Source organism: Centruroides sculpturatus, unplaced genomic scaffold (assembly GCF_000671375.1).
Source record: "Centruroides sculpturatus isolate CEXI.00-Female unplaced genomic scaffold, Cexi_2.0 scaffold1067, whole genome shotgun sequence".
NCBI lineage: Eukaryota > Metazoa > Arthropoda > Arachnida > Scorpiones > Buthidae > Centruroides > Centruroides sculpturatus.
Window position 1 is genome coordinate 122,944 of NW_019385388.1, and position 13,589 is coordinate 136,532.

The 13,589-nt window shown below is 33.5% G+C and overlaps 1 protein-coding gene across 2 annotated transcripts in view; it reads left to right on the plus strand.

Moving 5' to 3' along the window:
- The window catches only part of LOC111638418 (SWI/SNF-related matrix-associated actin-dependent regulator of chromatin subfamily B member 1-A-like), a 40,875-nt gene extending 33,144 nt beyond the window's left edge, over positions 1-7,731 (plus strand). For both annotated transcript variants that reach the window (XM_023384127.1, XM_023384128.1), the window contains 4 exons: positions 563-729; positions 828-1,018; positions 1,083-1,214; positions 7,544-7,731. In XM_023384127.1, the coding sequence (XP_023239895.1) occupies positions 563-729; positions 828-1,018; positions 1,083-1,214; positions 7,544-7,583 (530 nt within the window). In that variant the 3' untranslated portion in view covers positions 7,584-7,731. The remainder of the gene's footprint in view (positions 1-562; positions 730-827; positions 1,019-1,082; positions 1,215-7,543) is intronic.
- The last annotated feature ends 5,858 nt before the right edge of the window (positions 7,732-13,589 follow it).

Here is a 13,589-nt window from a genome sequence, read left to right on the forward strand (position 1 = left end):
CACAGTACATTGTCTACACGAAGAAAGTGTCAAATTATGTAGTTATTGGGCTGCAATTTGAAAAATTGCAGCCCAATAACTACATATTTTGGTTTTACATTACAGAATTTATAGGTCTGCAATTTTAAAATATTACAGAATTTATAGGTCTGCAATTTCAAAAATTGCAGACCTATAAATTCTCATTGTTGTCCATCTGTCCATCCTTAATTTTGAGAACAGAGTTAGATAGGCTTTCTATATCTGGTCTTGGCTTTCATCTAAGGATAAGAGGCCCCAATTAACTATATGCAAATTTCCAATGCAAATCTGAAGTCATGTCAATTCAAAAATATCCCCTGAAAGGAATTAGACACATGACTGGCATGACTTGATTGCTAAAGGAAAAGTATGATGCACAGGAGACACTACTAATTTGAAGATGGAGAGCATATTTGAAATTAAATTAATTAAAAAATATATGAGAAAAAATTGCAGCTCAGCATTGTGATGATGTCACAATGTTGCTTGTTAAATGTTAATTTCATCTAATTTTTTCCTAAAAATAATTTATTTTATCCAGAATCTCTCATCACACCGGAACAATTTGCTGAAGTTCTGTGTGATGATTTGGATCTTCCTCCCCTGTCATTTGTTCCGGCAATCTCACAGTCAATAAGACAACAGATAGAAGCATTTCCCACCGATAATCTCTTAGAGGATCAGGCAGACCAGAGAGTGATTTTAAAAGTATTTATTATTTGTTGACTTTAAAATTTTACATCCAAAGACATTTAAATGACTGACATTTTTGTATTATTAAATGACTGACATTTTTGTATTATTAGTTAAACATTCATGTGGGAAACATTTCATTGGTGGATCAGTTTGAATGGGACATGTCTGAAAAAGAAAACAGTCCAGAATTGTTTGCCAATAAACTATGCTCTGAACTGGGACTAGGAGGAGAGTTTGTGACGGCCATTGCCTACAGCATACGGGGACAGCTATCGTGGCACCAGAGAACATATGCATTTAGGTATGTTTTATGCAAAATTTAACTTTAATCTCAAAAGATTAAAAATTATAAACTGTTCTTTTAGTGAGGCTCCGCTCCCGACCGTGGAAATACCTTTTCGAAATCAGGCAGAGGCCGATCAGTGGTGTCCTTTCCTCGAGACTCTGACTGACGCAGAAATGGAGAAAAAGATAAGAGACCAAGACAGAAATACAAGGTATGTAATGTATTTAACTCTTTAAACATGAGATTAAAGTGATTTCGGCCAGTGTTTGAGATGAAATTGGCTGAAGAGACAGTTGTTTGACCAGTTTTGCTATACAAATTTCCCTCAGCCTGAGGAGTAAAAAAACAATAGTCTAGAAACTTTTAAGAGCTTATAGTTAAATTTGCTACTTTCTATGTAGTTGGAAACAATTTGTTTACTGTACAGTAATACCTCGACTTACGCGAACCCGGAGTTACGCGATTTTCAAATCTCATCGATTCGTCTTTTGTTTGAGCGCCACGCATCTCTTGATTACTCATTCCCCCCACACTTGTTCGGCTTACATGTTCAGACGTGTAGTGCGGAATCGACACATAGCTACAGTTTATTTTGTGTTATTTATTTCTGTGTTTGTTATATCTACGGAGACTCGAGAGACTCTATGTGGTGATTTCTTGTAACCGTGAACGAATCAAAAGACGAGATAAGATTAACGAGAACATTTATTAGCTTACATACGTCCGATTTGGATTTTACAAATTGAGAAATTATAGCCCGACTTACGCGGTTATTGCTTGGTCCCACCTATTGCGTAAGTTTGGGGTATTACTGTAATTTAAATTTATAATAATTCTTATATAGATTCATTGGCACAAATGACAAAGTATAATTAGTGATGAGTTTTTTGTAAAGTATTAATTTAAAAATGAAACTGTTTTAATATTTTTGAGTGAAAAAATGTATAAGTGACAGTCTTTCATATAATACAGTAAATGTTAGCATTAATATATTATAGAAATTTATACTTAAGAGAAAACTCATTGGTATATTTTGTGTGTTTAGTGTACTAAAAAATATTAACATAGATATTTCTTTTGCCAAAAGCATTTCTGCTATTGTAGTTTTGACAAAACATAAGCAAATCTAGATTTCTGTATTCAAAGTTTATAACCAAAAAGTTTTGTGCTCTTAATATAACTGTATAAGGATTTTTTAACACTTTTTCATATTTTCAATTAGCTGAAAGGTACAGAAATTGCAATGTATTATTAATGTGACTTTACCTATACATCTTTAGTGAATATAATGCAATTTTGGGTGGTTTCATAGGTCATTGTTAAGTATAATTTACTGAAAATCCTTCCTAAAATGTTCAATTTGCAAATAGTACTAAATCTGTATAAGTCAATGACTCAAATTAAGTTTGGATATTTGTGTATCATATAATAAGTGTAAAGGCCAAGTTCTCAAAACATAGCTCTAGAAATTGTTTAAGTGAAGAAAACATTTTGTCAGAACAGCATAAGATGTTCAGACACTGTACAGTATAATCATGCCTCAATTTAGTGTTAAATTTCATTAAACCAACAAATGGTAACAATACAGAATTATTTTGTTTCTCATTGTATTGTTATTGGGGTCTTTATAGATGGCGTGTCCTTCTAGTTCTGGAAACACTGGGGCCAAGAGCCCATGCTTGGATGTCTTGTCTGTCCACAAAAAACTTAGTTAGGGAACTCCTGGATGTTGTTCTGGCTGTCTAGAAGAATGCAACTCTGCAGTTTGCAAAGAACACAGAATCAAAATTTGCAAAGCTGCTAATGATCTGTTTGTTTTAGCGGATGAGGCTATCTGTACATCAACTCACTGTCCCAATAATGGAGTTGACATGTTGAACAGTTTAATCGGTGAAGCGGTTTCCAAATCTTTAGTGAATGCATTCAACAAGAGGTTTCCAAGGTCAGATTATTAATAGATAGCAAAGTAAATAAAATCTTGGACACTGCACAAACCATTTTTTTAATAAGTTTACTGACATCCTCTTACACTGGTGTTGCTGCTAGGGCTAACACAAAAACAACTACATTACAGTGATGGTACTCACGCTGTTCTTGTGTTTCCAAAAGAGAACATCAACATTAATCAGGATGAAATTAGAAATACACTCACGACAAACATAAAAACTGAACCAGCTACGGATTGCTGTTAAAGCGCTTTGAAAAATTAGGAACATCGGAGTTTGCATTCAATTAAATACAAAAAGTGACAGTGACAAAATGGTGGCTGCCATTAACTCAGTCAAAACATAAACGGATAGTTAGATATCAAATACTCGGCAGCCATACAACCAAAGGCTATTCTGTTAAATGTCCTGTGTGATGCAATCACCCACACCTTCATAGAGGAATTCCACATCCAGAACACTGTAATAAATAGTACACACATATTCTAGGAATTTCAAGATTTGCTGTGTTCTAACCAAAATAAACTGCAACACAACAGACACTTCTAGATTATGTATTGTCCTTCAGGTAACTTCTAGTATCAGGAACCCATTAATTCAACAGCAGTATGTTAGTGTGCAATGGACGATAGCTGTATATGACTGCATTCCTCTCACATGCTGCTACAAATGCTGTGTTTATGTCCATCTAGCTAATAAATGTACAAAAAAAAACTGCAGTCATTGCATGGGCAACCACAGCTACAAAGTTTGCCAGAAGGGAGCAAACATAAGACCACGCATAATGCATTCTCTTAACAGTGCCACATAACCAAATGCATGAAAACACAAGCTACCAGTAGAGTCAGCTATGAATAATACACCCCTAGGCAGCTATAAACTCATACAGATTAATGTACAGAAATGCCTACTCCATCCTCATTCACACTTCCAATGTACAAGATACAAACAATCATGATCTAAGAACCTTACACTATTAACAACATTATAGCCAAGATCCTGAGCTGGATGGACTTACCAGTCATTGAACCTGACTATCACATCAAGGCTGGTATTATCATCAGGAACAAAACATTACTGCCTGCCTTGTCTCCCAACAAACCACAGAATAAATTACCACAGTCTGTGTTACAGACAATAACACTCACCTTTACATTCCAGACACCACTAACATTGAACACATTCATCACAACCTGAACTCATACAAAGATAAACCTATCCTAATAGGATGAGACTTCAATGACAAGTCTGCGATCTGGCATAGTCCAAAAGATGACCCTAAGGATAACATGGTTAACAAAACCATGGCCCAACACAACCTTCTGACCTACTCCTGTATCACAAGAAAGTTGGATTGACCTAACGTTATGAAATAGTCACATCACCCCGGGGGATTGACCACTGTTACTAATAATCATAGTTTTCACTATACTCAACATTAACTGGAAATTGTTCTGCGACACCTTCAATAACATTTGGGTGGTACCCCTCACCAGTCACTATACTCAGGACACCTTAGACCATCTTGTCACCAGGCTTACAAATACAATCACTAACTCTTACATTATTGCCTCCAAGGTCAAAGGTTCCTTGGTGGACCACTGAGGTAGAAAACAAGAAAAAAGCTGTTAGGAGATTAAAGAGGCAATTTAGGAATGAACAGGACCTGGACATTAAAGTCACACTTAAGAGATCAGTATAGGCATGAACACAATGCTTACAAAACCTTTATAAATAAAACAAGGACTAACACTTGGAAGGATTTCTGTACCAGCAATTGCGGTCACAATCCCAGGTCAGAACCATACTACTTAGCTTGTGAGCAAAATGCCAGCTCCAAACCCCTTCCACTATCCAGCTACCTGATGAACGCTACACTAACAACACGGAAGAAACTATCATGCACATTCTCACTTGTCTTTACCTTCTGATGACCACTTTTGTACTGTCATCCGAAGTTCTACATTCACTCCACCTAATACAGACAATGACCACAACTTCACCTACATCGAGGTTTTGAATGCCATCTGTTCGCTCACCAATAACAAAGCCCAAGTCTTGACAGCATAATCACTAGGATGATAAAACATGAGTTTGAGGCCAATCTTACAGCATTTGTTATTCTCTTTAATATCTGCTTGAACACTGGCCTTTTTCCTACTCAGTGGAAAAAGCACTGGTGGGTTTGGGAATCAATTTAACACTAGCCTAACACTTCAAAAGATACAGACTGATCTGCCTTCTCCCAACTCTGGGAAAAGTGTTAGACAGGTCTAATGATTAATAAGATCACTTGGCATCTATGCAAGTGTAGAGCCCTGCATCAGAATCAGTTCAGCTTCTCTAAAAACAAAGGTACTGTAGATGCCATCCAACAGGCAATCAGCATATGGCAATAATCACTATTGACTTTAGAAGTGCCTTTGGTCACGCCTGGTGGCCTTCTGTCTTGCACACATTACACGCTCATCGCCAGCGGCGGCCTTATCCGTTGCGAGGCCCTTGTCCTTTGTGCAAAGTATGTGAATTGAAATAGTAGGCACTTATTAATATTAATATATACTGTACTATAAATTAAATTTATTTTATTGTTATAACTAATAGCCAAGGATAAAATAAAAAGTTTTAAATATCAACTTTTTTCTACTTGGTTGTTGCGCGAGGCCCCGGGCGATTGCCCTGCTCGCCACCCCCTAAGGCCGCCACTGCTCATCGCTCCCCTCAAAATCTTTACAAACTTCTTCAGTCCTATCTTAGCGACGGGAGTGCAGGCGTTTATACAACACAAAATAACAGTCATACCCATCACTTGAGGCTGTCCTCAGGTATCCAGGTCTGTTCCTGGAACACACACCCTATAACTCTATTCTGCAATTGAATATTACTCTGCCTCTTGGCAATCACATACAGGGCTATGTGGACAACACAATTATCCTAGCTTCATACAGGAACAGTGAAGCTAGGATAATTGCTTCACTGTTCCACAGACAACGAATGCTTACAGGACATATGCAATGACATTCACCAGTGGAGTATTAACAAAGGCAACAAATGCAAAAATATAGTTGCCAGGAAGCTTACCCTTCAAATAGGTGCTCACAGAATAAAGCAAACAACGGAAATTCAATATTTAGGTTGGTGTTCTTGAGATACTTAACTTCTCATCCCACATCAAATACATTGCGGACAAAGCTAAAAAGACAGCCAAGTTTTTGCTAGTATTGCTAGGAATACATGGGGCCTTGGTCCTAAGGCTACTAAACTTATTTACAGGGGTGCAATTCAGCCAGCGGTCCTGCAATCCTTTGAACAGATAACAGTTTTTATGGTTATGGACTTTGATAGCCACGTGGCTGCCCAAGTCCATAAGGGATGGCAATTAACTTTCTCTTGCTTTGTTTCAATAGTCTGTATATAGTTGCCTTTCAACTTTGTATTTAATTCTTATTTTCCATCTTCTTTTTCAGTTAATGTTTTAAAAAACAAATTATCGGATCTTGTTTGTTTGTCTTGTCTGTCTAGCTGTTAAGTAGTATTAAGATTTGTGCTCATGTTCAGTTTCATTAGCATTAAGTAGTTATAACTTCTACGCTTAGCTATTTGCGACAGCTGTCACAAATAGCTAAGTGTAGAAGTTATAACTACTTAATGTTCGCTATACTCATGGAGACTATGGCCTTGAAGCCTAAAAACTGCACACCAACGTCAAACATAGAGGGTACTGTAGCCATACGTACACCGTTCTCTACTATCTATCTCCTTTCCCATAACCTCTTTTCTGCTGACTAAACACCTCACGTACAGCTGAAGTCTTTCTTGTATGTATGTATTGTTATTGATGCTAAATTGGTTACAATGTCAGATTGCAGAAAAATATAAATGAACAGTTCAAGGACATTAAGTTTTCATAAGTTAAAATTCTGTATTCTGCAGTATACAGTGTTGTATTTTTTACTAAGCCTCAGAAAATTAAAAAAATACTTTCTGCTTTGTTAATACTAGTTCATATAAATTAATCTCCATTTGATTCTCATTCAAATGTAAAAAAATTTATTTCAATGTTTTTCATAGAGACTTGACAAAAAGTTTTAAATTAATTTGATAGTAGTCAAAAACATGTAAAGGAGATTGATGGTTTGCACCCAAAATAGAAAGCATCATCCTGACCCAAAGAATGCTGTTGTTTAGATCAGCAGTCTGCAAACTTTCTGCCATCACGGACCACTATCACAATTTTTTTTAAAATAATCTATAAAATAATGATCATAAAAGTTCAATTTTACTATATTAATATGAAATAAGTTTATGGATTCTTAGTTATTATTTATTGATAACAGTCAGTTTTAGATTTGAATAAAAACCCCAAACCAACCAAGCATTTTGCATTTCTTTTGTAATACTTCAATGTCCAAATTTCTCCACAGACCACCGGTTGCCAATAGATATAGATTACGTGTAAAAGAAAATTGTTCATTTGCCTTTTGGTGAATGGTATTATTAAAATCAAAAACAGAAAAACTGCTTGTTAGAATGAGTTTTGAGCATAATTTATTGGATCTCTACATGTACTAAAACAATGTGTATTTCTTTTCAGGAGAATGCGTCGATTGGCCAATACTGCTCCCACATGGTAAAAAAGTCTCTCCAAAGTTTTTTTTTTAACTGTAACAAGTTATTACATCTCTGTATATATTTATTATGTATTCTGTTAATTAAATAATCAAATTATGCACATTCTAAACTTGTGTTCTATTTGTCAATTAATAAATTTAGATAATCTAACTTTGGCTTTTGTCTAAGTATCTTCATTCTTGAATGTATCTGTGCTTGATTTCTTTCCATTGTTTCTGAAAAGAAAAGAAAAAAAACCATTAAAATCTATTTTGAAAATGAACAATGAAACAGTTTGAGGTTTTATCAAAGAGCAAGAAGCAAATATTATCACAATTATTTGTCATTGGGGATAGACAATATGGTACATTATATGCAGTTAGTGTTCTCTCCAAGCCAGTTTTAGCAACGAGAAAATTTTCAGTTTTATAAACAACAAACTAAAATGATCATGCTTCATTTTTAATCTTTCCTAATGATAATTTACCATATAGTTCACATAAGTACCTATTGTTTTAATATATATATTTTATGGTGTAGAATAAAGAAATAGAGGGGATTTATCTTAACCATACAGTATATGGTTTTAGTTATATAAAAAATAAAGAAACTGTTTAAGTTTAGAAATTACAGTAGACCTCCCCTATAACACTTATAACCCAGAATTATTAATTCTTGAAGTTAGACTCAAAAATATTAATATGTTTTTGTAAATAGTCTATCATTAAATCCTTTTACACAAACCACAGAAAACACAGTTATATTGGTTAAAAGACAAATAATAAAAAGGTAAAAATTCACATGTTTAAATTGTTGAGTCTATCATTAAATCCTTTTACACAAACCACAGAAAACACAGTTATATTGGTTAAAAGACAAATAATAAAAAGGTAAAAATTCACATGTTTAAATTGTTGAGTCTATCATTAAATCCTTTTACACAAACCACAGAAAACACAGTTATATTGGTTAAAAGACAAATAATAAAAAGGTAAAAATTCACATGTTTAAATTTTTGAGTCTATCATTAAATCCTTTTACACAAACCACAGAAAACACAGTTATATTGGTTAAAAGACAAATAATAAAAAGGTAAAAATTCACATGTTTAAATTGTTGAGTCTATCATTAAATCCTTTTACACAAACCACAGAAAACACAGTTATATTGGTTAAAAGACAAATAATAAAAAGGTAAAAATTCACATGTTTAAATTGTTGAGTCTATCATTAAATCCTTTTACACAAACCACAGAAAACACAGTTATATTGGTTAAAAGACAAATAATAAAAAGGTAAAAATTCACATGTTTAAATTGTTGAGTCTATCATTAAATCCTTTTACACAAACCACAGAAAACACAGTTATATTGGTTAAAAGACAAATAATAAAAAGGTAAAAATTCACATGTTTAAATTGTTGAGTCTATCATTAAATCCTTTTACACAAACCACAGAAAACACAGTTATATTGGTTAAAAGACAAATAATAAAAAGGTAAAAATTCACATGTTTAAATTTTTGAGTCTATCATTAAATCCTTTTACACAAACCACAGAAAACACAGTTATATTGGTTAGAAGATAAAACTTCTTTAAAAGACAAATAATAAAAAGGCAAAAATTCACATGTTTAAAAATGATCAAACGCCAGCCTTTTAAACATGTGAATTTTTACCTTTTTATTATTTGTCTTTTAACCAATATAACTGTGTTTTCTGTGGTTTGTGTAAAAGGATTTAATGATAGACTCTAAAATATTAATGTGTTTTTGTAAATAGTCTAACTTCAAGAATTAAAATATTGAAGAATATCCTGAGTTAACATTGAACATTGTGAATTCCATGTTATACGAGTCGCTTAGATTTTACAAATACGTGTGCCGGACCGTGAACGGCTCACATATTTGTAAAATCTAAGTGACTCGTACAACATGGAATTCATATAACCCAGAATTATCAACAGTGTTATGGGGAGGTCTACTGTAAATAATAATTTCTTTAAAACTATTATTTTTATTTCATAAAATTAAAAACGCTTAAAATAAGGCCAATCATTGACTTGAAAAAGTCCTTACTATGATCCAGACTGCTATAACATTTAATTTTGATAGATAACTTTAGGCAATCCAAAATTTATATTTTTGATTCTAGAAAAATAAAGTACTGCTCAAAACAATGACTAATGAAATTCCAGTTCTACGAAATTAATAATTTATAAAGCTTGCCAAAGTAATTTGTGCGTGTCACTAAACTTTTTAACAGTGTAAAATCCAAAATAATAAAATCCTTGAAACTCTCAAATAAGCATAAGTTCATAATACAGAATCTCACATGACATATTCCAAACATTATAGTTGGTTTTTACTGCATGAAAGCTTTAAGCTTATTTCAAACTGAAAATTCAGAAATACTGTACCATAAGTTGGATATTAAGATAAATTAAAGTGCAACTCTCCTACAAGCAAACAATAATAATTTTTAAAAAATGTTTACGTTACTTAAAGTTGCGAATACACTTAATATACACAATCCGTTATAAAGAATATCCAGAAATAATAATTGATTCTATGAGGGGAAATGCAGAGTTTGCAAATACAATCTGATAAGAATATTAATCAGATTTCAAGAAAAGAATTCAGTTAATATAATTTGCACCTTTTCAAATAAACCTACATCTTCATTAAATTAAATAATGCATAAGATGACCCCCGGATTTTGGGGGCATCTTATGTGACAATGTAGACAAATGTCATTTCCACCCACCATTTTAACTTATTCCAACATACAGTGGTACCTCAGGATATGAAATTAATCCGTTCCGAAACTGAGATCGTATCATGAAAATGTCGTAAGGTGGATCATCTTTTCCCATATGATTACATGTAAAACCAAATAATTCGTTCCAACGCGAAAAACATACTCAAATTAAAGCCAAGTAATACATTAAAAAAAGTAACTGTAGTAAGAAAAACAAATGAAAAATGCGAACTAATGTAACGTCGTATGGTGAGTTTTTGTTCGTATCGTGGAGCAAAAATATGTTCGAATTTCATGTCGTATCGTGAAAATTTCGTATGCTGGGGCGTTCGTAACCTGAGGTACCACTGTACTAACTACAGAGGGCACCACAAAATATTTAAAAACAAAAACTCCTGGAGTCATTCTTTACACCAATATCTTATCTCATACAGCATCTTGGAATGAAATATTTTCAACTGCTTAGACCAGGGCTTCTTAAACTTTCTTTATTCACGACCCCATTTATGATTGTGATTTTTTTCGCGACCCAAAAAAAAAATATAAAATAAAGATATATACAGTACAAATTTGCAAAAACAATAATGGTGTACTACCACAGTCACTCTTGTGTTACAATAGAACAGAGACAACTGAATACACTGAAAAGCGACAAACTATACTAGTTCACACTACAATCAGTGTTGCTGAATCATTGTCTCTCTGCAACAGAAGTGATACAAAGCGCAACTCACGAAACCTATGACACAAAGCGTGCCATTTTCAAACTCACAAATTATTTTCAATATTTTGCAACAAAATCTCGCGACCCCAAGATTTCGCTAAGCGACCCCAAATGGGGTCGCGACCCATAGTTTAAGAAGCCCTGGCTTAGACAATTGGGAAAAGGTAGTAAATAGAAGTTTCAGTAAGACAATAATTTATTTAAAATGAAATCTAAAAACTTTTAAGCTTACACTAGTTCATAACTAAAAAGGTTCTTTTTCAGTTATGAACAAGTGTAATGCTTATTAAAAATAAAAAAAACTGAAGTCTGCAGAAATATACGGTATAAAATAAGACAATAGTTGAATCATAAAAAAAGGGCCCCCAAAATCCAGGGTCATCTTATAGGACAGATTGAAATTTATATAAATTAAAATCATTATAAAAAACAGAAAAAGTAATTATTTAATAGTAGAGAGTAAGGTATGTCCACAAAATAGAATAGCCCATACATTTTTGTGAATAGTCAAGGTCATTACCCGAATGCCCTAAATCAGTGAAAATGCTGCCAGATGCAAGAAAATAAACTTTGTTCATTCGAAAAATTAAGAATAGGACATAATTCCATATATGCTATACAGTATCATTATCCAGATGATTGCTGATCTGATCTAAATTCATAGGCCATTGATAGTTTGGGGGTTGTCTTATATGCTAAAACTATAAAACTTTGACAAAAATTTATACCTCGTCTAGTCTGCGGAAATATACGGTAATTACTGCTATATTTATATTGCATTTATCAATTTTTTCCTCATGGCAATGAGTACTTATACAATGTATAGTAATTTATTCCAATTCTGTTCTTTCTTAAACAGCCACAAAATTTAAAACATTATCTGTCAATCTTACACATTTCTGTACAGCAAATTGTTAGTTCAGTTTTTAATCTTTTTATAACATATAATGATCAAATCTAAACTCTACATTAATTACCATAAATTACTAAAGAGAAAACTGTATTGACGGCAACTTATTTAAATGACCGATGACCAAAATTAGTACCCACTTGTGTGATATGTAAATTCAATGTGTATAATTGTATAATTTTAACTTGTATGCAAACATTTATCAAATCTTTAATATTAAAGATTCCCTCATATATTACATAATTTTCCTCAAACAAATTCTTTATTTAAATGTTTTGCTGAAATTATGATGACAAAATTCATATTTACATTCTTACTGAATTATCATTAATTGCAATGTTTATCAGAATATAAGAAAGAGAATGTGAAATAATCAGTGAAGTTCTTTCCCAAACTCAGTCTTCGTTGAGTTGGTTTGCTGTATTCATCACGACTCAATTAGATGTGATCCAGGTTCGTTGGAAGAACACCTCCACACTCAAGTTAGACAATATTTACAGTTTATTTACAAATCATGTATGTAGAGTGTACAACTCGAAAACAGTATATGGGGCCATCCATAAATTACATAAGGTATTTTGGGGTGGGTGGGGTCAAGGATTTACGATTTCTTACTTGGGTAGGGGTTAATAGATCTCGTCTTACGTAATATTCTTATTTTTTGATCTCGTTGAGTGGTGGCGTTTTGAATTTGGCAGTTTCTAATTAAGAATGCTCGTTGTATCGTTGTATCGTGTGACGTGATAGAGTAATAACACTGGCAGATTCTATAAGAGAAGCAGGAAGTGCTTCAAAAGTGCAAAAACGGGTGCACAACCTGCGGCCCGCGGGCCACATACGGCCCCTTATCAATGTTTATGCGGCCCGCGGACGGTACAGGCCAAATCCCTTCTTTCGAAGTTTCTAAGTGTAGAACTTTTCCCTTTCACAAAGTCATTAGCACCCAACTGTTTAATAACTTTCCCTGAAGTGAGAAATGGGGGGTTGTTCTATAAATAAGTTTATTTCTAGCTAACACTTTCTGGTTTAGATATCGAATATTCTAAGTCTAATACATAGTATTATAACGATTTTTTGAAGAATCAAATAAAATAAAATGATGTTAGAACGTCATTTCCGATGTTATCGGGAAGTTTCTATTTTGGCGGGAAATCTTCAATTTTATACTTCGGAAAACTTGCTTATTCGTCTAAATAGCGTCAAATAACAAAAATAANGACAATGCTCGATTTTGTGCAAGCATGTTTGGCAGTACCTATGTATGCAAACAAGCATACATAGGTACTGCCAAACAAGCTTGCAAGTTTTCGCTTATGAATTTAAACAAGTGCAAAACACGGAACAGGTTAACCAACAAGAATTTGGAAAATCTGCTGGTTGTTTCAACATCTGCCATTACACCAGACATAAAGAAGATTGCCGCCAGCATCCAATCTCAGCCATCGCATTAATCGCTTGGAGGTCCGGCCCCCAGTCAGTAAACTTAATCCTAATTTGGCCCTTCTTCACAAAAGGTTGTGCATCCCTGGCAAAAACAAGTAATTTTCACATATAACAGCATGCTTTTATTTGCATTGTAATGCAATAGATTTAGTAGATTACATAAAATGCAAACTTTGTATTTTAATGTACTATTTT